The sequence below is a fragment of the Peromyscus maniculatus genome, chromosome 12 (assembly GCF_049852395.1).
Source record: "Peromyscus maniculatus bairdii isolate BWxNUB_F1_BW_parent chromosome 12, HU_Pman_BW_mat_3.1, whole genome shotgun sequence".
In the NCBI taxonomy this organism is placed as follows: Eukaryota; Metazoa; Chordata; class Mammalia; order Rodentia; family Cricetidae; genus Peromyscus; species Peromyscus maniculatus.
The window spans coordinates 27,879,938-27,903,284 of record NC_134863.1 but is presented as its reverse complement, the minus strand read 5'-3'; the positions used below and the strand labels follow the sequence as shown (position 1 = coordinate 27,903,284).

Sequence of the window (23,347 nt, the reverse complement as noted above, 5' to 3'; positions counted from 1 at the left end):
TTTCAATAAAAACAAAATACTCAATAAAGTAACTTTAGTTTATTAAAATTTTATAAAATCCTATCCTTTCCTGAATAAGCCAGATTATGAGTGAAACTGATTTACTCTGTACATGGGGATCTCTCCAGAAAGCTAAATCTAAACTTAAATTCTAACTGTAATTTTAAAAATTATTTTCCCAAACTTCCAAATTATTAATATCTCAGATTTACTAAACAGAAAAGTTAAGGAGAAAGTTATATTTCAGCAATAGTTTCTTTAATTTGTCATTTAAAAAGTCAATGCTGTATGATTATTGTTTATATTAAACAGCTGGGTTTTTTTCTCTCTTACCATTCTGTATGAGTTGAATATGACCTCCCAATAGCCAGAAGAGAGAATCAGTCACAATTTGGAAAAAATGTAGTAATTTATCTTTCTCTTCACCCTTAATACAAAAGACAAAAACAATTTACTTTTCTATAATCTACCTTATATAATAAAAAGAAGGAACATGGAAAGACATCTATGAGAGTAATCAGCAGACTTTGATTCCGGATTCAATAGCTATTTATAAAGTACCTGAACTTGTAATGCTTTGTTTCTTCATTTGTAAAGGCAATGGTTGCAGTACACGAATGCTCTACTACTCACAGATAAGACGAAATTACCCAGATAAATCAAAATAAAGTAAGTAGCCTAAGAATTACAGATTGATATGGCTGATATGCATCAGAATGACTTGTGGAATTTTTAAAATACTCCTATACACAAGTCCAAATATATATACTCTGAAATTCCAAAGCTAAAGTCTAGACATCTATATTTTCACAAAGTTAGATGAGTGATTTCATTATGCAGCCAGGGTTGAAAACCATGGCAATATGAAAATGTAAGCATGCGAGGCATTATTAATAGAACTTTTCAGTTCCAGTTTCTACTCTAAGACTTTATCAGAGCAGAGAGCATACCGCTTACTCCCCATTATTACTCACTGTCTCCAATTCCGATGTACAGTAAATGTTCCATTAATATATACTAAGTAAATAAACAATGTTTTCTGATGACTCTATTCTTGTGAAAATGTAGTAGAATGCCACAACAGGAGACAAAACAGATTCCATTGACTAGCCATCTAACTTTAAAGTTGTATAAGGGCCTCTAAACTCATCCAGGTCCTAAAAATTTCTACTGCAGCACAAAACTGATAATAGTTAACAAACAAACCACCTGCTAATTATAACAACTGTCCTTCCTATAAAACTACCAAACATAAAAAATGTCACATTAGACTGTTTCCTCTTAGTCTAGTAAACTCCCTTTTCCAATTTTATCCAAAGATACAAGAAAGGGCATCATAGTTCTTGTTGTCAATCTCAAAGGGAGATGTATTTCTACATGTCCAGACTTTACTTTAAAAAGCCTGTTAGATAATGTCAACCATTAATTTTCAACTCCTGACACTGGTTAACAAAATTTGCCCTTAGACCATTTCAAAGTTCTTGAATAGGTATTTTTCTTTTCTGATACAAATGGAGATATTTAAAACTAGTGTGTAGCTTTGGCCAAAACATCTAATATATGTCCTACTATGTTATATATTACCCACTTACTATCAAATTCTTAAGAATTTGCTTGGAAGCTCCCAAGTAGACTAATGTTTACTCAAGATTCTGTGACCATGGAGTTAAATCTACAAACAATATTTCTTATTATTTGGGCTAGCATGCTGTCCATGTTGTTGCATTTCTTATTTAATTCTTTTTGTTTATAAGATTTATTTAATATGTATGTTTTTGTCTGCATGCATGCATCCAAGCAATGCCTGAGGCCAGAAGAGGGAGTCAGATCCCTTGGATGTGAAGTTAACAGACAGTTCTGAGCTACCATGTGGGTGCTGGTAATCAAACTCAGGTCCTCTGCAAGAACAGCCAGTGTTCTTAACCACTAAGCCATCTCTCCAGCTCCTTAATTCCACTCTTGTCATTTTTTTATTTAATGTTTTGAAATAAAAATACATTAGTCTTCGGTTTTCTGTAAGAAACAGCTGAGATCTTATTAGTCTAACAATTATTTAGGTACAAGGCAGTATCTACTCTTCATAAAATCAATACTCTAAAATAGAATGTAATATAACAGTGGTTATTATGAACTGTGTCTCCCAAAATTCATATGCTGATGTCTTAACCCCAATGTGATATTTGTAGAAGCATGAAATCATAAGGACAGTGTCCTTTTGATGAACTTAGTGCCCTTATAAGATTACCCCACCCCGACAAAGACCATGTGAACACATACCCAGATGGCAGCCATTTCTATCTGCCAACTACGAATTAGGTTCTACTAGTAACTAAATTTGTCTTATTTTTGTACTTCCCAGCATCCAGAATTGCAAAACCAAAAATGTCTATTTTTCTTAAACTGAACAGTCTACTATGTTATAGTAGCCTAAACTATGACACTGATGAATTCTCTCCGTAATTTACAAAAGTTGTGAATGTATTCAAATCTAATACAGCAGTAGGCCCAAAGGTATATTCTGCCAATAACTCTTCAAAGGAAAAAGGATTTATCCTCATAGACTGAGGGTGAAAGTTAACAAGCAACTTTCATAAGTGTCTTATAATGAGAAAAATGGATATAGAGAACTGTTTTAAAACTTGATCCTGCCAGGGTTTAGATTGGTGCTATTCCAACAACTCTACTGGCTCTCAGCTTTTGAATTTAAAGTATCAATTCATATAATATAAATTAAATTATAAACTATAAACTGCCATATATCAGAATTATATAACTGCTAACTTCTTTAAATTAATTCATATGGGGGGGCACAAACTCCTATTTGTTCTGTTTTCGCTTGAGTTCTGTTTGCTAGAGCACTAATACATGTGGTTGTTCCCATAACATTCAAGTGTGTGTGTGTGTGTGTGTGTGTGTGTGTGTGTGTGTGTGTGTAAAACAGAGGAAAAGAAGCTCGAAAAAAATCCATAGAAAGAAATTCAAGAGTAAAGAGACTACCTATTAAATATTTGCAAACTATGTATCTGACAAAGGTTTGATGAATAGAATAATATATAAAAATTCAAATAACTGAAAGCAGAAAAGAATTTTATTTTAAATCTAAAAGGACATTTCTCAAATGAACACATACAAATGGCCAACAAGTTTATTAGAAAATGCTCAGTTTTAATAATTATCAGGAAAAGGGCAATCAAAACCCCAGTTGGCCAAATGGCTATTATCAAAAAGACAAAAATAACAAAAGTGCTAAGGAGAATGTAAAAAAAAAAAAAAAAAAAAAAAGAAATATAAATTTGTTATAATTATAGAACATTGTGTGGGAATTCAACAAGATTTATATGCAGTAATTAATTGCTATGTTTTTATTTAGAAGGAGTGAAATTAATATCAATATGCAAGTACTCCTATTTTTGCACTCCTTTATTATAACACTATTCATAATAGTAAAAAAAAATGGAAATAACCTAAGTATCTATCAACCAATGAATGCACAAATAATGGAATACTTTTCAGGCATAAAAAGGATGAATTTCTATCATTAGCAACACCATGAGTGGAAGTGAACGTCAGTAAATGAAGTAGGCCAGACCAGAAGGTCACATACTATATGAATTCACACATAAAGAATCTAAAACAAGCTGATCTCATAGAAGTTGAGACTAGAAGACTGGTTACCAGAGGCTAGGGGTAATAGAAGATGATGGGGGAAAGTTTAACAATAGGTATTATCTAATATTTAGAGATAATTTGAGGTATTCTATGGCACATGGGATGATTATATATAATGTTAAACTTTTACTTTTAAAAAGGAGTAATTTATTTTGAATATTAAAGAGATTAACAAATAGGTGTCTCATTATTTTGACAGTAAAAGTTAATACTGTTAACAAAGTTGCAAGCTCATATAGTTTCTAACAACTCCTAATTAATCATTCAAAGAATTATAGACATGAAGTGGCTCAGGCCCATGGTCTTAGTACTTGGGATGTTGATTCAGGATGATTGCTGAGTTCCATGCCAGCCTGAGCTGCCACAGTGAATATTGTGGCAACCAGAGCAAGACATACCTATTTACATATATGACATAATCATAAATGTTATGTGCATAGAAAATAATAGAACATGTCAATGAGAGATATCTAGATAGAAAGACTTTTTTCCATTTTTCCCCCCACCACCTCCTATTTTTTTTCCCTGGGATAGAGCCTCACTATGCAGCCCAAGCGGCTTTGAACTCACAATCCTCCTGCCTCAATCTCCTGACTGTTGAAATATAGATGTCCATCATTACACCTTGCTAAAGTGAAGTATTTCCTGGCCATGAGTCAGGAATAAAATGCTTCTTGTTGGGCCTAACACACCCTTAGCACCCAGGATGCAGAGAAAAGCAGATTTCTATGGGTTTGAGGCCAAACTGACCTACATAGAATTCCATATAGGTCAGTGTGGGAGCCCGTTCTGGGGTTCCTCGTGGCTTTACCCAGCAGGTCCGAATAGAGGATGATCAGGACCACGGGCCTGAGTGCAGGTGTCTGAGATGGTCTGCACTTGGCTGTGCTGGGGGAGGAGGTCTTTTGCTCCACCCCTTGGCGTCTCTATAAAAACCCTGGACCAGAGACAGTCCGGGCCCGTTGGAATAGGTTCCAGGCCCTCTCGAGGCTATCCTTTATTTTCTATCTGTTTATCTCCATAAGATTCTCCGCTATAAATCCTTCTATCTAATATTTCCTGCTGCTCGAACTCAAGAAAACTCTGGGAAGCTGTGGGGGTGGTGGGTAAACGCCCCACAGAATGGCGCCCGAACAGGGACTAAAGAAAAAAGGGACAAAAAAAGGGGGGACTAAAGACAAATGAACAGGGACTAAAGACAAAGTAATAGGGACTAAAGATAAAGGAAAATAATAGTTTTATTACAGAGTTTTTGGTGAAAGTGCTGAGTCAGCCCTGCCAGTGGAAAGGCATGCCGGTGTTATGAAAAAAAAATATTATATATATATATATATATATATATATATATATATATATATATATATATATTGGTGAGGCAGGGGTTTTATCCTCGAGAGAAAAGGAAAGCGGACTGGAAGGATGTCTGATGCTGCAGCGAAATTCTCTTCTGTCAAAATTTTCTATCTTCTATCCCTTTCTCAATTTCTATCTGTGATAAGTATAAGGTATAGGGTAGTAATATAGTTTAGGAAAAACTTAGAAGTGTAAGATTGTGTAGGAAAAAATAAGTAAGGCAACTAGACAGAAAAACTCTTCAACTTTCTAACTTTGGGGGCTTTGAAAGCAAACTGGGGAAAAAAATCTTTCTTTGGGCTTTACGGGTAGTAAAAAAGCTCTTCTTTGAGCTTATGGGGAAGAAAAAGTTTCCTATGGAAGCTTTTGACCTGGGGACAGCTGAAATGCTAAGTCCAAGCGGCAGGAGAAAGTAATTTCTCCCTGAGGCAAAAATGGGGGTGTAAGAAGTCAAAGTTTAAAGTTGGGAAGTTTTGGGAAAAGTTGGTCTTTCTCCTGGGGGGGAAGAAATCTTTCTCTTAAGCTATAAAGCTTTTCTTGGAAAATTTGGGGGGAAAAACCTCTCTAAAAAGCCTTAATCTTGCTCAAAAGCTCTCTTAAACTTAACTAAATTTGTCCAGAGGACAAAAATTAGATTCACCTGAAGATATTAGTATGGGGACGACCTGTGATTAGCTCTAAGGGAAAACAACAAACCTCTTAAGACAGCAAAACCTCTAAGTTCTCTTTCAAGCTTTAAAAATCATCCCTGCAATGCAGGAGGCAAGGACAAGTTTCTAAAAACCCCTTCTAAGCTCTGTCTCTTCAAGCTAGTAAAAGACAGTGGGTCAGAGTACCCTGAGGGAAACGCTTGGGGAGAGTGTGGGTGAAGAGCTACAGAGAGCCCAAAAAGGGCAGGAAACTTTACCTGAGAAAAGCAAAATAGTCAAGCTTCACAGTTACAGCTGAGCTGAGGCAGCAAAGGTTTTGAGTGAGCATTTCAGAATGAAAAGGTGCTCCTAATCCTCCTAATGCAAAGATCCCCTGAAGCAATGCAAACTGTTAGCATTGTATCCTCACTTTTGACCAAAAACCCAGAGGTGACTGGCCAGCATCTCTGAGTTGGAGTGCATTTTGGGGATACTAGGGTTTCTGCAGTGGTAAACTTCCTGGAGCACAGAGCTGAGGCAAGAAGGTGCAGGACCCAGGGGAAGATTGCTAATGAACAAGCAAGCTAAAGCCTGTGGGAACGGCACAGTTGTCCACTTTCCTACAAGTCCCGGGTTGAAAGGTCCACAACTACAAAAAGAAATCTGAGAAAAAGCTTTCCTATTAGAGAAAGGACCTTTCTGGGAAAACAGTAAAGCTGAACTGGGTCTGAAGCAGTCGTGCTGCCGAGTCAGAACGCTGTCTGGGGAAAGAGCCCAGCCAGGGCAGAACAGAACTATCCAGGAGTAAAGCTTTCTTTTCTGTCAGAGAAAGCATCTCTTTGAGAAAGCTTTGTTTCAACTGACTCCCGATGAGATGAGGGAGTGTAGCCCTAAGGGGTGATTGCCTCTGGCATAAGCTCTGTCCTTGAGCACCCAGACAAGCAAATGCAACCCACTGGGGGACTGGGCCAGGTAAAGGCCTGATGAGGCAAAACACCTGTCCTAATGGGAGTTTAGAAACGGCAAAAACCTCCCTTGTTAAATTTTTCAGTCTGTACGCAAACCATAGACCCTGAAAACAGAAACGGACAAAAAGCCCCTACCTTCAGTAGCAGGAAAAGCCGCCACTGTAGTGTCGGAAACTGTTTCTGGGGTAGAGGGGATAAACTGAGACCAAACTGGATACTGTCAGGGAGAAATACTCTGAAGAAACAGAGGGAACAGATTCCTCCCCAGAAAATGCATGACCTGACAAAGCTGCTCGAGTTTGAGGCAGTTTCGGGGGAGAGAAAAAGCCCCTACCTCCAAAAGCAGCTAGCAGAGGTACAGAGCCGCAGACAGATAGCTGAAGCTCTGCATCTGGGGAAGGAAGGAACAAGCAAAATGAGAATAAAATCAGTGGGAGAAAATCTCTCTGAAGGAGCTATGGAAAAGCTCTGTTGTACATGATCTTGTTTTTCACTGACTGGCTAAGACAAACACAAGCCCCGAGGAAAGTTGCTATCAGAAATGCCAGCCTCAATGCGCGCTAACGAGGTAGGTGTGGTTCTGATCCTGGGCCAGTGTCAAATGGAGAGACACCTGTTAAAGCCAGCTGAGAGACCAGAAACCTCCCAATGTCCCATAACTGAAAATGTAAAATGCTTGTTCAAATCTCCCATTGCAAAAGCAAAAAACTTGGTTCAAACCTCCCGGGCAAGAATTTGTAAGCAAGTCTGATAAAAGAGAACCAGTTTTGACTCTCAGACCCAAAAAGAACTATGGGAAATGATATATGGGACTGATATTATTATGGACTGATATAAGGGAAATGCATTCTGGGAAAGGTAGTTTTTCTGCTAAAGATGGCGACATTGCCCTGAAACACTTTTGTCAGCTCAAAAATATGTTCATGGTAAACTTAAAATACAGCCTTTAAAAAGAATAAGGAGGAAAATCATCTAAGAGTTTAAGTGTCAGTTCCAATGAAAAATTGAAAGGATATGGAACTAGGTGCTTCGCGGTTTGGGGTTCCATTGGTAAAATGCCTTATTTACCCTAATAGCTGTGAAAAGTTTTTATGGTAGTTGGATGACAAAAAGCTACCTATAAGAGCAAACAAGCCACTTTAAAATCCTCAAAACAAGGGAAAGCAGTTTATACACTGAACTTTGTCTTAGATATGAAAAAACTTGCTGAAATTAAAAATTTTTTGCCTTTTGAACAAACTGCCTGCAATGAGTAATTCCTTTGCAAATCTAATAAGGAGACAAGGAAACAGGCATTCAGAAAAGAAATGACTGCTTTCTAGATGGGAAACAAACTTCAGAAAATCTAGCTGTCTTACAAAAGAGTTGCTTTACCTGAAAGTTCCTTATAAGAAATCAATGCTAAATATCACCGCTGCTAATAACATCAGGAGTTAAAGCTAATGAAGTGAAAATACTAAATCCTGAAACTCAAGTGAAATGGAAAGATCCCTGCTCGGGATTATGGAAGGGTCCCGATCCTGTTTTAATATGGGGTCGAGGACATGTTTGTGTTTTTTCACAAGAGGAGAATGAAGCTCGGTGGTTACCGGAGCGTTTGGTAAGGAGTGTGGAACTAAGAAAAGTCAGCTCCAATGACGTTCCTATAAGGAACCAGAATGAAAGTGGCTCGATTAGTATTTCTGAGGTTTTGTCACTGGTTAATGCAAACAGTGAGGAAATAAGAATTCGGAGCTTTGCCGCTTTTGGCTTTACTAGCTGCTTTAGAAAAATACTTGATATCGCCTAATAGCTGTGCAGTATATGGCGAAGAGCTTTACAGCAGCTAAATATGATAATTTCACCCTCAGCGTAAAGTTTTTCAGTAGAACAAACCAAAAGTACTGCTGTGATAGAAACGTTTGTTTGAATTGAAGCATTTAGGGGAACTACTATGAATTTGGGTGAAGGGACAGCCTCTAGTTAAAAACCGTTTACTGCTGACAGTGCATCTCTGCTGGTTCCAAAAGGCCGACTCGCAACTTTGGGGTGTGGCTTCGTCCTGAGAAAGTTACAATCCCCTAGCAACAAGTACCACAACTCTATAATGACAACACTCACTAAATCCCAGTGCTTTATAACAAAGCTGACTATGAACTCTAAACTTTAGAAATGATGTACGTACTTCCTGTCTAGTTAAGAGAATTTTTCTGATAGAGATGGTGATAATAATTAAGAGTAAGAAGTAGAAAGACGAAAATAAGATATGTGAGTTTGTAAAAATTCTGTCTTGTTAGATCTGTGTTAAGAAATCTTTAGGTGTTTGCTAAGTTAGATATATGCTAATGGTAGCCTATATAAGTTTGTAAAATAGATCTATAGAGTTCCTTTAAGAATATAAGCTTGTAAGAAGTATCTAAAGTAGTCTTAAGACATGTAGTAATAAGCTTGTAAGATGCTAGTTGTAAATGTAAGTTTAAATAAGAAATAAGATGGAATGAATATAAGTATATAAGAATTAATAAATATATTTGCTAAAGTAGTTCTATAGTTTCCTTAAAGTATAAATAAGTAGATGTTAATATGTTATATGTGAGTTTGTAAAAATGTGTAATGTTGAATGAGTTTATGCTTAAACACGTTATGTGAGTTTGTGAAAAAGGGTAAATGTTAAGTGTGAGTCTATTAATGTATATGGTAAAAACACCTGAGACACAGGAGATATAGTGTCCTAGTAGACTGCAAGGTAGGCAGTCTGAATGGTTTCAAAAGCTCCAGAAGCTGCTAAGAAGCTAAGAATGGCGGAGGCCAGAACCAGCACAAGGCATCCGCGGCTGAGATCCGTGGAATATCAACGCAGCACAGAAAAACCTGAGCTAACAGCAAAAACGGTGCGGTTTAAAATATTACTATAACTAAAAAGGTCTGTCTGTGAGAACAAAAGTTGCAGAGACGCTTGTTTGAACAAAAATTAACTGCAAAAAGTTTTGGTTGAAAAACGTCTCTTCATATTTGGAAGTGAAAGCCTGATACCAGAATTTATTTCTTGTTTGAACTTTTTGAACTTAAAATGAGATAAAATTATAAAAACATTTTGGTTATGGATTTCTTCAAATTTGGAAGGCTAGTACCAATATTTATCATTTGAATTTTGGTACTTAAATGAAATGAACAATAGAGATTTCATTGCAATGGGACAATTTTGAGCTTACTTATAGTAATGACCTAGGAACAGTTTTCTGGAATTGGGTTAAAAATGGAACTGTTTAAATGAAGAAATGTATTTCTACTTAGAATCAAGATGCAGTTTTGTGTATGCATATATGCTTTATTAACTGGTGATTTATAAATTGTTTTGTGGAACTGTTTATGTAAAAATGGAATTACTTATGGAACTGGTTTTGTGTTACAAATGGAACTGTTTAAACAGATAAGTTTGGGTTCCTCTAACTAGGTTTGAGACTGTTTAAAAAATTATAAAGAAAAGGAGGAGTTATGAGATTGAATTATGTTCGCAGAAACCTATTGATATTAATGCACCCTGGTTTTGTGGAGTTAAGGAAATATTTAAGTTTGTGAATACATCGAAGTTTTTCCTATGTTAACAAGAAAATTCAAATGATTGAGTTAAAGTTGTAAGACGGAGAAAATTGTTAACTATATATAGCACCATATATGCTAATTCAAATGGTTCTGTTAAGAGTTTGCTTTGAGTTGTAAGATTGAGAGAATTGTGACTATGTATAGCAATATTTATGTTAACCTGTTAATGGTAATGATGAAGCTAAGGGATTCTTTAAGTTTGTAGTCACCGAGTTTTGGTTTAGAAAGGGCTTGAGGCAGCTAAGACTGCTGTAGTCACCTTGGACCTAATTCAAAAGAGAAATGCCATCTATATCATCCTCTACTCCCATACTGGGAGGTGTAACAGCTATGGAGATTGCTGTAAGCCATTAATAGTTATTTTTTTATATATTAAGAAGGGGGGACCTGTGGGAGCCCGTTCTGGGGTTCCTCGTGGCTTTACCCAGCAGGTCCGAATAGAGGATGATCAGGACCACGGGCCTGAGTGCAGGTGTCTGAGATGGTCTGCACTTGGCTGTGCTGGGGGAGGAGGTCTTTTGCTCCACCCCTTGGCGTCTCTATAAAAACCCTGGACCAGAGACAGTCCGGGCCCGTTGGAATAGGTTCCAGGCCCTCTCGAGGCTATCCTTTATTTTCTATCTGTTTATCTCCACAAGATTCTCCGCTATAAATCCTTCTATCTAATATTTCCTGCTGCTCGCACTCAAGAAAACTCTGGGAAGCTGTGGGGGTGGTGGGTAAACGCCCCACAGGTCAGCCAGGATTAGAGTGAAACCCTGTCTCCAAAGTCAAAACAAACAAACAAAAAGCAAAACTGACAAATGAAGATGAGAAGTCTTTGGTATTCAAATTGGAATCTGAGTTCTCTGCTGTGCCATTTTGGACTAGTTTTTTTTTTTTGTTTTTTGGTTTTTTTTTTTTTGGTTTTTCGAGACAGGGTTTCTCTGTGTAGTTTTGCGCCTTTCCTGGGACTCACTTGGTAGCCCAGGCTGGCCTCGAACTCACAGAGATCCGCCTGGCTCTGCCTCCCGAGTGCTGGGATTAAAGGCGTGCGCCACCACCGCCCGGCTCATTTTGGACTAGTTTAATACAACTGGTTGAAAAGGATTGAAGAAGATGAAGAAATCTCAACTCTGGTCTTGTTCCTACCCTCAGAGTTAGTTTAGGACTGAGGACTGAGCACAAATACACTTAAAGCCTGACTGTGACTGCAGTGGGACAATTAGGAGGACAATCACTTAGGGTCAAGTCAAGAAGATCAGCTCTATCCTGGGGCCCTCATAATGGAGTTCTGAGGAAGAATGGGAATGGTAGATGAGAGGCAGGTAAGTTCATTTATGACAGATTTAGTCATCCACAAGGATGGAAACAGAAGCTGCCAATACAATTTAACAGATAAAAAGACACCACTCCACCTTTATAGGCAGCAGTGCTAAGCAAACTCCCAATGATTTCTCGTTAGGCAGGCTTCTCTGCTTATATAGCATACAGTACAAACTACATGATCTATACTATGAAATATGTATACAGCATAGATCTTGTAGAGTAACAGGCCAGTAGAAAATCACCCTGGCCCTGGCCTGGCCCTGAACCCAGGACTTGGAAACCCCCACCCCTGTGACTCAGGGTTAATGGGAAAGCAATACTTTGTGCTGTATCTTTCCACTTGTTCACAGCGAATACTCCAAAGACCCTATAAAAGTCAGACCTTCAGCCAGCCCACTGTTGTCTCTGTTCCTGCTCAGAGGCAGCCATTCTGTGTTTTTCCCCAATAAATCTTGTATGAGGTTTATTGTGTGGTGTGACTTTGTGGTATTCCTTGGCTCTAGATTGCCAAAATACTCCTATACCAGAAAATCCTTTCAGATCTAACAGGCTTGTTAGACACTTAAGAGTGGCAGAACACATGGTCTCCAAAAACTTGCTCCTCTTGTGATGAAAAGGTTTTATCACAAATTCCAAGGTGTGATCACAAATTCCATCTTGAAATTCTGATGTGCTGATGTGGCACTTCTTTATAGAAAGTGGACTACAAACAGAATATTCTTAGATACTAGAATAGTGGTTTCTAGACAAGGCCTGGATTTTGCCCAACATCTCCTCAATCTGAAGATCTGAAGTAGGTACTTGATAAGGCAAAGAATCATCAATTCTGTGGCCTATGTAGCTCAACTACCTCTTGTTCTCCTTCAGATCATTTTCTCCATTCATTCTCTCCCTCTTCCTCCCTCCCCCATCTCCCTTGTCTCCCTCTGGCCTTCCCCCCACTCCTCAGAACGTCACATATAATCTTGCTGTCACTTAGTTTTCTTGACTGATCTAGAACAGGCTTCTCCATTCCTTTAGAGTTAACAGCTGGACTTGAAGCTCATCTACTCTGATGTCTATCTTCTGACTTTCTGAGGTCATCTTTGGGTTGGTTCTTTCAGTTGATACAGTTCAACCTCCCATCAGGCCTTATGCTCTTCTAACTGATGCTCTATAATATCTAACTTCTGTATCCTTTGGAGCTCAGTCTGCACGTCTGAGTTCTGCTTCCAAAAGCTTTCAGTTGTAGAGCTCAATCTCTTCCTCTATTCCCTTAGTAATAACAACATTATATCCTCTTCACTTTATGAATGATACTGGAAAGGAATATTTGCTCCTCAGACCACATCATCTTGATAGCCATTATAGAGTGAAGGGGTCACCTATTGTCTTTTCTATGGTGGGGTCCAGGAATAGCAGAGAGCATTAATGCAACAGCAAGAGGGCACCCAAAGGCAAACTACGTGTTTTTTCATAATAAAGAAATGATCAATGTCTGAGGAAACATTGTTTATCCTGATATGAATATTATATACAGTATAAAGGCATCAAAATATTACATCGTTCCCTTAGAGAGTATGTACAACTTTACTGTCAATTAAAAAACAAAATCTAGTCTAACTAGCCTGAAGTATCAGAAATTTTGAAACAGCTAGAGCAGCCTAGTGAGCTATAAAGCAGGAAGCTCCAAAACCTGTATGTAAATGTCCACTCAATTTCTGACTTTAACTATACACTTTTAAGAACAGGTTCTAAGAAGCCAGGGAAAACTATAGCTGGAGGGCTGAAGGAATTAGAAGACTTATTTCCTGCCAATTGCTGGACACACAGAGTTTAGAGTTTAGGCTCTTCCATATTAGATGGTTTGGGTTAACACTTTCAATTAAACCAAAGCACTACATAGAAAGAGTAGGCTAAGGGCAATCCTCCGCTCATAAAACTGGAATAAATCTTTGGAGGATCACCCGATCTGCCAGAATGTAAATGCTTCTCAACAGTCCTTAAAGGAAGGTAAGTGATCCTACAATGTATCACTTTGTGTCCACGATAAACCAAAAATCACTAGATGTGAAAAAAATTTTGACCTTGTAAAAAAGAGGGGAATGTAAAGGTAATAGAAGCAAACTCTCAAGTGATCCAAGTATTCAGTCTGCGAATAAAGGCTTAGAATAATTACAATAAATATAGTAGAGAATCTACAAGAAAAGAAGAATATGAAGATTATGATATGAAGGAAAAGATTATGAAAACTCTAAAGGAGAGAGATCATAATTAAGAAATATAATACATGAAAGCAAAAATTCATTGGATGGGTTACAAGTAGCTTAGATTGAAGAAACAGTCCACAAATGTGAAGGTACACTAACAGAAAGTACCCCAACTAACAAACAACTACTACAGGATGCATAGAGGGAATGGCAGTAAGAATGAAGACTGAGGCGGGAAGAGAAGGAGTTCAAGGTCAGTCTTGTGGCAAATAAGCCCAGTTCACATGAGACCCTAGCTCAAACACACAGAAACAAACTAAAAACAAAACCAGAAAGAGACAGACACAGAGACAGAAATACACAGAGTTAAAAGAGAATGAATAAATGAATAAATCATACAGTATTCTTTAGCTAGCACATATTCTAATGTGGAGATTAAATTCTTGGCTGTAATTTTTGGTTAAAGATATTTAAATTCACTACTTATATGTTCAGCTATATATAGCATAAATGAATGTTGTTATCTTGTAACAATAAAATTAAATTAGAAATCAATTAACAATAAAGTACAAATGAAATTTTCAAATATTTGAAAATTATGCAATCTACATTTGCATAATACGCCCAAGAAATATTTGAATTATAAAGATCACCATGCTTGAGTTGAAATATTTTCATAAAGAATAGGTTTGAAATATGAAACAGAAAGTTTATATATTTTCTTTATCACCATTAGATATTCAGAAAAGCCCTGGGCTTAGAGAACAAACTTTGCTTCAATTAAAGAGGGGAATAACAAGAAGAACATTTAAGTAGAGAGTATGTTCCAGGAAGATGCTATAGATACAAATATATATAGATACTGCCCAAAATTGAGTGGTTAGACTCTTCAAAAGTCATACACTAGTCTTTAGTGAGCATTCACAAATTTTCTAATGCAGAGATTAAGTTCTCCATTGTAATTTTTTTTTTTTAGTTAGAGATGTTTATCTACTTGTATTCAGCCAGATACAGCATAATTTGATAAATGACATGGGAAAACTGAGGAAAGTCTAGATCTGGTGTAAAATCCCAGTACTCAGGAGACTTAGGCAGAAGGACTGACACTCTGAAACCTTCAAGGCTGTACACAGGGAGTATGAAGTCAGCCTGGGTTGTACAGTGAAACTCCTCACCTTCCTGCCTCAGTCTTCATTCTTACTGCCATTCCCTCTATGCATCCTGTAGTAGTTGTTTGTTAGTTGAGGTACTTTCTGTTAGTGTACCTTCACATTTATGGACTGTTTCTTCAATCTAAGCTACTTGTAACCCATCCAATGAATTTTTGCTTTCATGTATTATATTTCTTAATTATGATCTCTCTCAGAGAAAAAAAGAATAAAAATTATTGGGCTATAAAACACCAAATAAAAACATGCCTTAGCTGCATTGATGAAACAAGTTTGTAATCGTCTCCCCAAGACAAGAAAATTTTCGGCAGCTGATGGAAGTAATTCCTTGTAAAATTCCTCTCCATCTTCTCCTGGCTCTAAGCCCACACAGCAATGGCTGAAATAAGAGTACAAGTTTGTGTTAATAACAAATATCAATTTCATGTTCAAACTTCCATAGGCATTGTGCCTTAATGAAAAACTTAAGTGCCATTATTTTGTTGACAAACCAATAAAAAACTTGCTGGAACTTTTCAACTTTTTAGAAAATTAAATAGCACTTTGGACGTTATAGCACTATGGACCTTGCTTGCATTTAGTTCCAGGGCTCACATACTTTAAAACTGAATATACTGGCCCTTTAAGAAATGAAAGACATGCCTGCATGATAGTTCATGCCTTTAATACCAGCACCCTGGGAAGCAGATACAGGCAGAGCGCTATGAGTTCAAGGCCAGTCTGGTTTACATAGTCAGTTCCAGGTCATCCAAGTTTACATAGTGAAACCCTGTCTCTGAAAACAAAAACAAACAGGTAGGCAGGCAGAAGAGAGAGAAAGGGAGAGAGAGAGAGAGAGAGAGAGAGAGAGAGAGAGAGAGAGAGAGAGAGAGAGAGAGAGAGAGAGAACATGAAAAACACGTGGTTTACAATAAAGAGAAATGAGACAAATTTTCAGTGAGATGGCTACAATCACCCTAAAAGGCAAAGAATACCTTGATGATTTAATTTATGTTAACTGATATATTTTAGAAATCTAATAGCAAAAAATAACTAGGGTAAAGTCAATCTTCAAGGAACAAAGATAAGAAAACAAAATACTCTAGCTGCATACCAATTCTTCTTTCCAACAGACTTTCTTAAGATCCACAAATTATCTGCCTGATATATTTCTTATATCAGAAGAGAAAACAGTAGAAGTATACCCTAACAGTAATAGGAACGTTCACACAGAAAAGAAAAAGCTCTTTAGAGAACAGTATCTCCATGAAACTACATATTAAAGCTAATCCTTGAATATGAGTTGAATATATTTAAAAAATCAATATTAAAAGTACTTGTAGTCTCATACCAAAAAGAGCCTTCAACCCAAAGTAGGCAGTAGTATGATAAGAACTATTGTCTAAGTCTTTTCAACAAAATGTGCACACACTGATAAAGAATGGCAATTACAAGTTGAGTATGCTAAAAACCTAACTGGCTAACGCTTGCTATCAAGTTTTACTTTTTATTTAATTTTTAAACTTAACTACTCAGGACAACTGTATGACAGGTGGCATTAATAAAAGAAATTATATTCAACCAATAGTCATGAGCTAGCACATCTGATCAAAAAATATACAGGCACTTATTTACTTATGTTCAACCAATACTGAAATAAGTAATCTTGAAAAATAAGTATAAAAGAGTATTACATAGATTTAATAACTTTTTTTGTAACTGCATACTTTGAATCGGGCCTTTATGAAATAACAAAGTAGGAGTAGGCAGTTTAGAAAGTTAGAATCTAAAATAGGATAGTATAAATATGAAAAAAATATCTCTCCTGTGGGGATAGTGGATAGTTCATTTAAAATCAAATCGGATGGGACTGGAGAGATGGCTCAGTAGCTAAGAGCATTTGCTGCTCTTAAAAGTATCAGAGTTGAAATCCCAGAACCCACATCTGGCAGACTACAACCACCTGGAACTTCAGCTCCAGGGTATCCAATGTGCTCTTCTAGCCTCTGTGGGCACCAGTACTCATGTGCATACTCCCACATACAGACAACCATATAAGATAATAAATTTCTTAAAATCAAATGGAAGTGGAAAGAAGATTAACTCAGGCACTGAGAACACTTATCCTTTATTGTCTTCTTTTTAAAAATCATTATGATCTTTCAATTTTTAACATGGCAGTAGAAAAGTAAATGCTGCTTCTAAATTTCATGGACAGCATTTGGGCTCCCTAATGAATATACAATTTAGATAGCTAAATCACTACAAAGTGAAATGAAGTTCAATACTTGTTCTTCTATAGTACTTTGCTATATACATTTATTTTGGCACCCAATTCAAGTACCACTGCTGCACAATCTCTACTATTAGTTTTTCAAGTACAGAGTTTTAATTTATTCATTTCTTCAAATATTCCCAAGTCAATAGGAATATATTAGCCAGTTGGGACTCAAGTGGTAAACAAAAGAAATGATGACTGTGGAAAGAAATCCAAAGACAATCAATTGCTACTATAGTTACAAACAATAGCATACTGTGTAAAAGAAAAGTACAACCAAACATATCAGAGGAGATTCTAATTCTTATTAGAGTGACAAATAAAAAAGAAATAGTTAAAATTAGAACAAGCTAATCTATTAGCTTCATTTTACCTTAGGATCTGTGTAAGCTGGGAAATGGTAGTCCAACCACCCTGGATTCGAGAACAATCTTGACTGAGGACCAATAGACAATACTGAATGAGGTCATAACAATATATATCTTGTTTGACTTTCTTCAACTCTGAACTTCCCAATGGGGTATTGTTTATTATTTCTAAGGCAAAAGAAAAAATATACTTAATTTTGCTCAACACACAAGAGATTTATATGCTGTGATCATTAAAAATATGACAATAAGGAAAATGTTATTCTTCAGCGTTAAGATTTCTCTAAACAAATTATAACACTAACACCATATCATGATAGAACCAATATTTACTTAATGTCTTTCCTAACTATAAAAGTATTTTTGCTGGGCAGTGGTGGCGCACGCTTTTAATCCCAGCACTCAGGAGGCAGAGCCAAGCAGATCTCTGTGAGTTCAAGGCCAGCCTGGTCTACAGAGCAAGATCCAGGACAGGTACCAAAACAACACAGAGAAACCCTGTCTTGAAAAACCAAAAAAAAAAAAAAAAAAATTCTTACCTTTTAACTTCAACAATATAACAGGGACATTTTGTTCAGGACTTTTCGCTACTTCAGCAGCTAAAGACAAGATCCTTGGGTCTGTACCGGTTGGCTTCATGTTTTTCCCCTACTACCTGTGTTTTAACATATTAAAAAAAAAATTAAAACAAACCAACCAACCAAAGGTCAAATGTACTAAAAACATCAGAAATTATGCTAGCTTTACATTCACTCTCTGTCCACACAATTCTAGGATAGAATTCATATAGGAGAAACAGATTGTAGAAAGAGGCTTCATATGGCTATTTCTTCAAAGATCAGCTTATGAGGCTAGCCCTTGGCTAGTATCTAGAATGTGGATTTCAGGATTTTTATTGTTCTCTTATACACCTAGATCACTGTGCCTAAAACTATTATAAAAATAATGGTTTCTGGTAAACATCTGCTTTTCTTTTAGAGCCCAAGAATTCTGATATATACTTTATCTGATTTTCAATACTTAATGAAATATGTGAGATGGAGTATTTTACAAAGAAGTTTATTTAGCTCACAGTTCTGTAAGTTCTAGGGCCTTGTGCTCTGGCAAGAGCTGTCTTGGCTTTGCCACATGACAGATGGTATCTTAGCATGAGTGGAAGATATCATATAGCCAAGATATTCAATAGAGACTGAGAAGGGGGCAGGTTTACTTTTTTATATAAGGACTATGAAAACTCTTACAAAAACTCTCTCAATTCTTTTGAGGGTGGTGACACCAATGATGTAATTATTTCCCAGTAGGCCTCACCTCTTCAAGGTTCCACCACCTCTTATCCTTAACATTAGGGACCAATCTTTCAACACATAAACCAGCAAAAGTTCTGGTCACTGAGTATCTAATAAGCTTTCCCAGTAGAAGACACTTCACAGGCATTGTCACAACTGTTTTGCTTGAGAAATTGGGTGTGTGTCCTATGTAACTTCACTGGGAGAGGATCTTGGAAGACCAGGCCTGATTTCCTCCGGATGTACCCTACATGGTCTTTTACTTTCATGACTTTGCTTTGCGTATCTTCACTATGAATTATAGCTAACAAATAAGACAATGTATGAGTTGAGTCCCGTGAGCCCTTCTACCTAATCAATAAATCTGGAGATGGCTTCGGAAGCCCTAACATACTAGGTCTCTGAAATGCTATGTAATCATAAGAAAATTAAAAATTATTTATAGTGAATCAACTCTAAAATATAAAAAAGTCCACACTTCAATTTTCTTACCAAAACTTTTCTATATAAGTCCTAAAGTATTTGAAGCTCAAGAGTATCATTAATATAAAACATATTTTTATTCAATAAGGATAACATAGTATTTATTATGAGCTAAGAACTGCGCTAAGTGGGTTTTAACACATTATTTTATCCTCACAATGGGGCTATGAAGTAGTGCCCATAATCATCTCCAATGTGCAGTTAAAAATAAATAAATATAACTTAGCTGGGCATAGAGTGGCGCATGCCTTTAATCCCAGAACCTAGGAGGCAGAGGCAGGTGGATTTCTGTGAGTTCAAGGCCAGCCTGATCTACAGAGTGAGTTCCAGGACAACTGCAGCTACATAGTGAGAGCATCTTGAAAGAAAAACCATAAAGAGAAAAGAAAATATGGTAGTATCAGTCAGATATCAATCTACCCACAAACCTTGTGATTTTACACTTGATCTTATCAATAAAAGCTGAGAATCTATAAAACCTGTGATTTTAATTATAATGTTCATTATTTTTTTCTCCCAGATAAAACTGTAACCATAAAATATATTTTCAAATACTCTTCTAACTCATTTCTTAGCTATTATTCTATTATGACTGACACTATGGTCCCATCTTTGCATTTAAGCCTTGGCTGCTATACAGTCTTCAAAAATCATCTCTTTTCTTGGGCAAAATATAAACCATCAATAGACAAGTTCACTAAAGCTATTTAAAGAAAGCCCAGTAAAACTCCTAGCATGTAGAAGACACAAAACTTTCCTATAGAATGCATGTTAATTATCTTACTCTTTCCAGTGTCTACATTATTCTTCTATTTGTTCTTTGTGAGAGTACATCAAAATATATTTAAACATTCCCTTCACTGGATGCCATTTAGGTTGCAAATTACTATATATAATACTGCAATAAAAATCCATGTGCAAGTAAGTATGTATGCACTCATTTGGCCTATAGAACAAATCCCCCTTGGTATTAGACGGTCACAAAGTCAACGACCTGGGTTTCACTAAACAAATATTTTCATCTGTGAACAAAGTTGCCATTCCTAGGCCTTACAATTCATAATTTAGAAGGTAGCCATCGATGATAAATCTTAAAATATGAAAGTATAACTGAACCCTGAATAATCATTCGGAGAGCCATGTGTACTATGAATCGTTCTACTTGCTTGTGTGTATTAACTCATTTAACCATCTCAACAGTTCTAAAGGATGGGCCTTATTTTCTAGATAGCTATTATCATTACTTCCCCAATTCTAATGATAAACACATTTGTTTGATCTGCTTGCACAAAGCCACACTGTTAGTATGAAGCTGGAGTGACAAGAGATCCTGGCTCCAGAACCTTCGTGTCCAATTACCATTTAAAACAGTCTCCATGCACCTTTCAAGGGTAGAAGGCAACCATAATCACCCACCCACCTGGAAAAATGGACCGACCAATCTCCTTAAGGTCGAAGTGGACGGATAATCCGACCACACAAACGAGGCTGAAAAATCGTCTGCTGGAGCAACTCGGAATGCTTTTTCCTGAATCCTCTAATACAACGAACGCCTTCTCCGACTTTATAACGTCGTGAAGTGTCCAGAGGGGAGGCGAGACCGTTACTGATGAATTTATTATATGCTCTCACCCTGTTGCTAGGCCGATCCTCGAGGAATCAGGAGCCCCAGGCCGGGTGCCCTTCACCGCCTCCAGCAATCACTAGGATGGAAACAAATGCCAGCAACCTCATGCAGTCAGTTACCCCCTAATCCAAAGCTTCGGGGTCCCCTCGGGAAACGCCCCCTCCTCGGATCCTCACCCTGGCGGGAAAAGGCCTGTGGTATTTACAGATTAAAAAAAAAATTAAATAAATAAATAAATAAAACGGCCCTCAAGGGAACTGCATCACCTCAGGCCTCAGGTGGCTCCCAGTCTGGTCTCAGCTCCCCCACCACCGAGGGGGCGCGGCTGGGGCTCCAGAATGCGCCCTAGAGCCGCTAGGCCTCGGGAAGCCCCGGGCCTGGAGGCCCGGGCCGCCGCCCCTCCTCAGGCGTCCGTTTCCAGAGCTGCGGGCCGGAGGAGGCCCACGCTCCTCCCGCCACCAGGCCCCGCCAGCCTCTTCCCTAAGGTCGGTGAGCCCGGCCTCCGGGCCTCCCCGCCCCCGTCTCCCCGGGAGCCCTCACCCATCCCAGCCGCCATCACAGGTCTGTTACCTCATCTTCGCCTCGTCTCCGTCCACCTCCGGGCCCGACCCGCACCGCGTACCTCGGCGTGGCGGCGTCCGCCGGGCTGCGTGCGTCGCGACGCGGGAAGGGGGCTCAGGGCGGGAGAGGGGGGCGAGGGGCGGGGCGGGATGCCCAGGCGAGGGGGCGGGGTCCCCGGCGAAGGGGGCGGGGTCCCGGGCGAAGGGGGCGGGGCGACTGTCTTCGGGCAGCCAATCAGGACTCGGGGCGCTTCCCCCGCCCCTCCCCGAGGGGCGGCCGCACGCGCCGGGAGCCCAGGAGCCCCGCAGGGCCCCGAGCTGGGGCTCGCAGCCCCGCGCAGCTGCATCGGAAAGCTGCTGCGACAGCCGGTGGCGAAGGCCAAGCGGGAGGCGGAGGACGAGAATGAATGGACCAGCGGGACTCGCGTCCCTGGACCGTCGCGAGCGGGTTCTCAAATTAGGCGAGAGCTTCGAGAAGCAGCCGCGCTGTGCCTTCCACACCGTGCGCTGTGAGTGCGGGCTGCCAGGGATACCCGGGAGGAACCTCCTGGGGTGGGGATGGGGTGCTAGGGAGGCAGACGCCGCCTCGGAATTCTGTAATCCTGTCCCCGCGCGGCCCTTGGCTGCCCGGGGACCCGATGGGTGGCAGCATGATCCACGACCCGGTTCCCGGCCTCGGTTTCGGCACCTGGCGTCCCGCAGGTGTAGGAGAACCCTGGACGGATTTCAGAGGGACTGTCAGACAGGAGAGGAAGTTTTGTGGAGATCTGTAGGGGTGGCTGGGGAGACTAGCGTGACAAGTGGTTAGTGCAGAGTGGAAAGGTGACAGATGGAACAAAGGACCGAATGCAAGGCGAAAATGGTGTTTGGAAGCCACGGGGGCATTTCTTCCCCATTTTCACTTGTCCTCTGGCTTATGAGGGGTCTCGTTTAGTTTGTTGGTGGGGAGAGACTGTCAGCTATCTCAATAGTTTGTATCGCTTTTGGATCTCAGAGTTCATCAGCTAAGTAATTACTGGTTTTCAAAAATTGACAGGTGGGGTTTTAATAAGTTATCTTTAGTATTGTTGGGAAATTGGCTATAATGTGCCTTTTTGTTTTAGTAATTAAATGATATAGATGCCAGTACGAAAAATATAGCATAATTTTGTATGTAAAACTTCTTTTTTGCATAATAGGCCTCAGAATTACAGAGCTTAAAGGAAACATCACTGAGCCGTGACCTCTTCTGTGTGTGTGTGTGTGTGTGTGTGTGTGTGTGTGTGTGTGTGTGTGTGTGAGAGAGAGGGGGGGGGAGGGACAGAGGGAGGGAGGGAGAGAGAGAAACTGTAAAGTAGATTTTTTTTCACATCCTTTCTCCAGCCCAGCTGTTCTTTACTGTCTCATTTTTTCCCCTTCCTCAATCATTCTGTCCTTTTTCTTATAAAATCTGTATTCTGAAAACACCCAATTAAAACTCGATCATAGAAGTTTAAATTGTAAACAATCTAGCTATAATAACTCGGAGTAAATGTAGGAAGAACCAATGGTTTTTACCTTCAAACTTACACTTTATAAAAAGGCTTTCTTACACAAACATAACATGTTTGGGTGGACTAAATGGGCAGGATTTCCCTGCAGAAGAACTCCAATGGTGTCACTTGTTTATTTTGCCCTGGATGACAATTCAGAGTTCCCTACAGTGAAATAGCAGAAATAGCAGTGAGTGCTGTGCAGGTCCTGCTCTCTCTCTCTCCTCTCTCTCTCTGTCTCTCTCTGTCTCTCTCTGTCTCTCTCTCTCTCTCTCTCTCTCTCTCTCTCTCTCTCTCTCTCTCTCTCTCTCTCTCCGGTTTCATTTTCCAAAAGTAAGATACTGTTCTCATCTGATCTCTCAATGCCCTTTTCCCAATTAGCATGTCC

General features: G+C 38.8%; 2 protein-coding genes across 5 annotated transcripts in view; one reads left to right on the top strand and one right to left on the bottom strand.

The window, feature by feature from the left end:
* The window catches only part of Iqcb1 (IQ motif containing B1), a 55,797-nt gene extending 34,086 nt beyond the window's left edge, over positions 1-21,711 (bottom strand). Inside the window, exons 1-6 of one of the 4 annotated variants that reach the window (XM_015994584.3) lie at positions 21,459-21,711; positions 20,894-20,964; positions 18,032-18,147; positions 17,498-17,660; positions 15,117-15,246; positions 334-427 (exon numbers count right to left, since the gene is read on the bottom strand). In XM_015994584.3, the coding sequence (XP_015850070.1) occupies positions 334-427; positions 15,117-15,246; positions 17,498-17,660; positions 18,032-18,131 (487 nt within the window). In that variant the 5' untranslated portion in view covers positions 18,132-18,147; positions 20,894-20,964; positions 21,459-21,711. Of the gene's footprint in view, positions 1-333; positions 428-15,116; positions 15,247-17,497; positions 17,661-18,031; positions 18,148-20,681; positions 21,081-21,428 lie in introns of all 4 variants that reach the window. The other 3 variants (XM_006975714.4, XM_076548833.1, XM_076548834.1) reach the window with 3 other exon arrangements.
* A 9-nt stretch (positions 21,712-21,720) lies between these two features.
* Eaf2 (ELL associated factor 2) overlaps positions 21,721-23,347 on the top strand; it is a 44,617-nt gene continuing 42,990 nt past the window's right edge. The window contains exon 1 of the mRNA XM_006975713.4: positions 21,721-21,957. Coding sequence (XP_006975775.1) covers positions 21,852-21,957 — 106 coding nt within the window. The 5' untranslated portion in view covers positions 21,721-21,851. The remainder of the gene's footprint in view (positions 21,958-23,347) is intronic.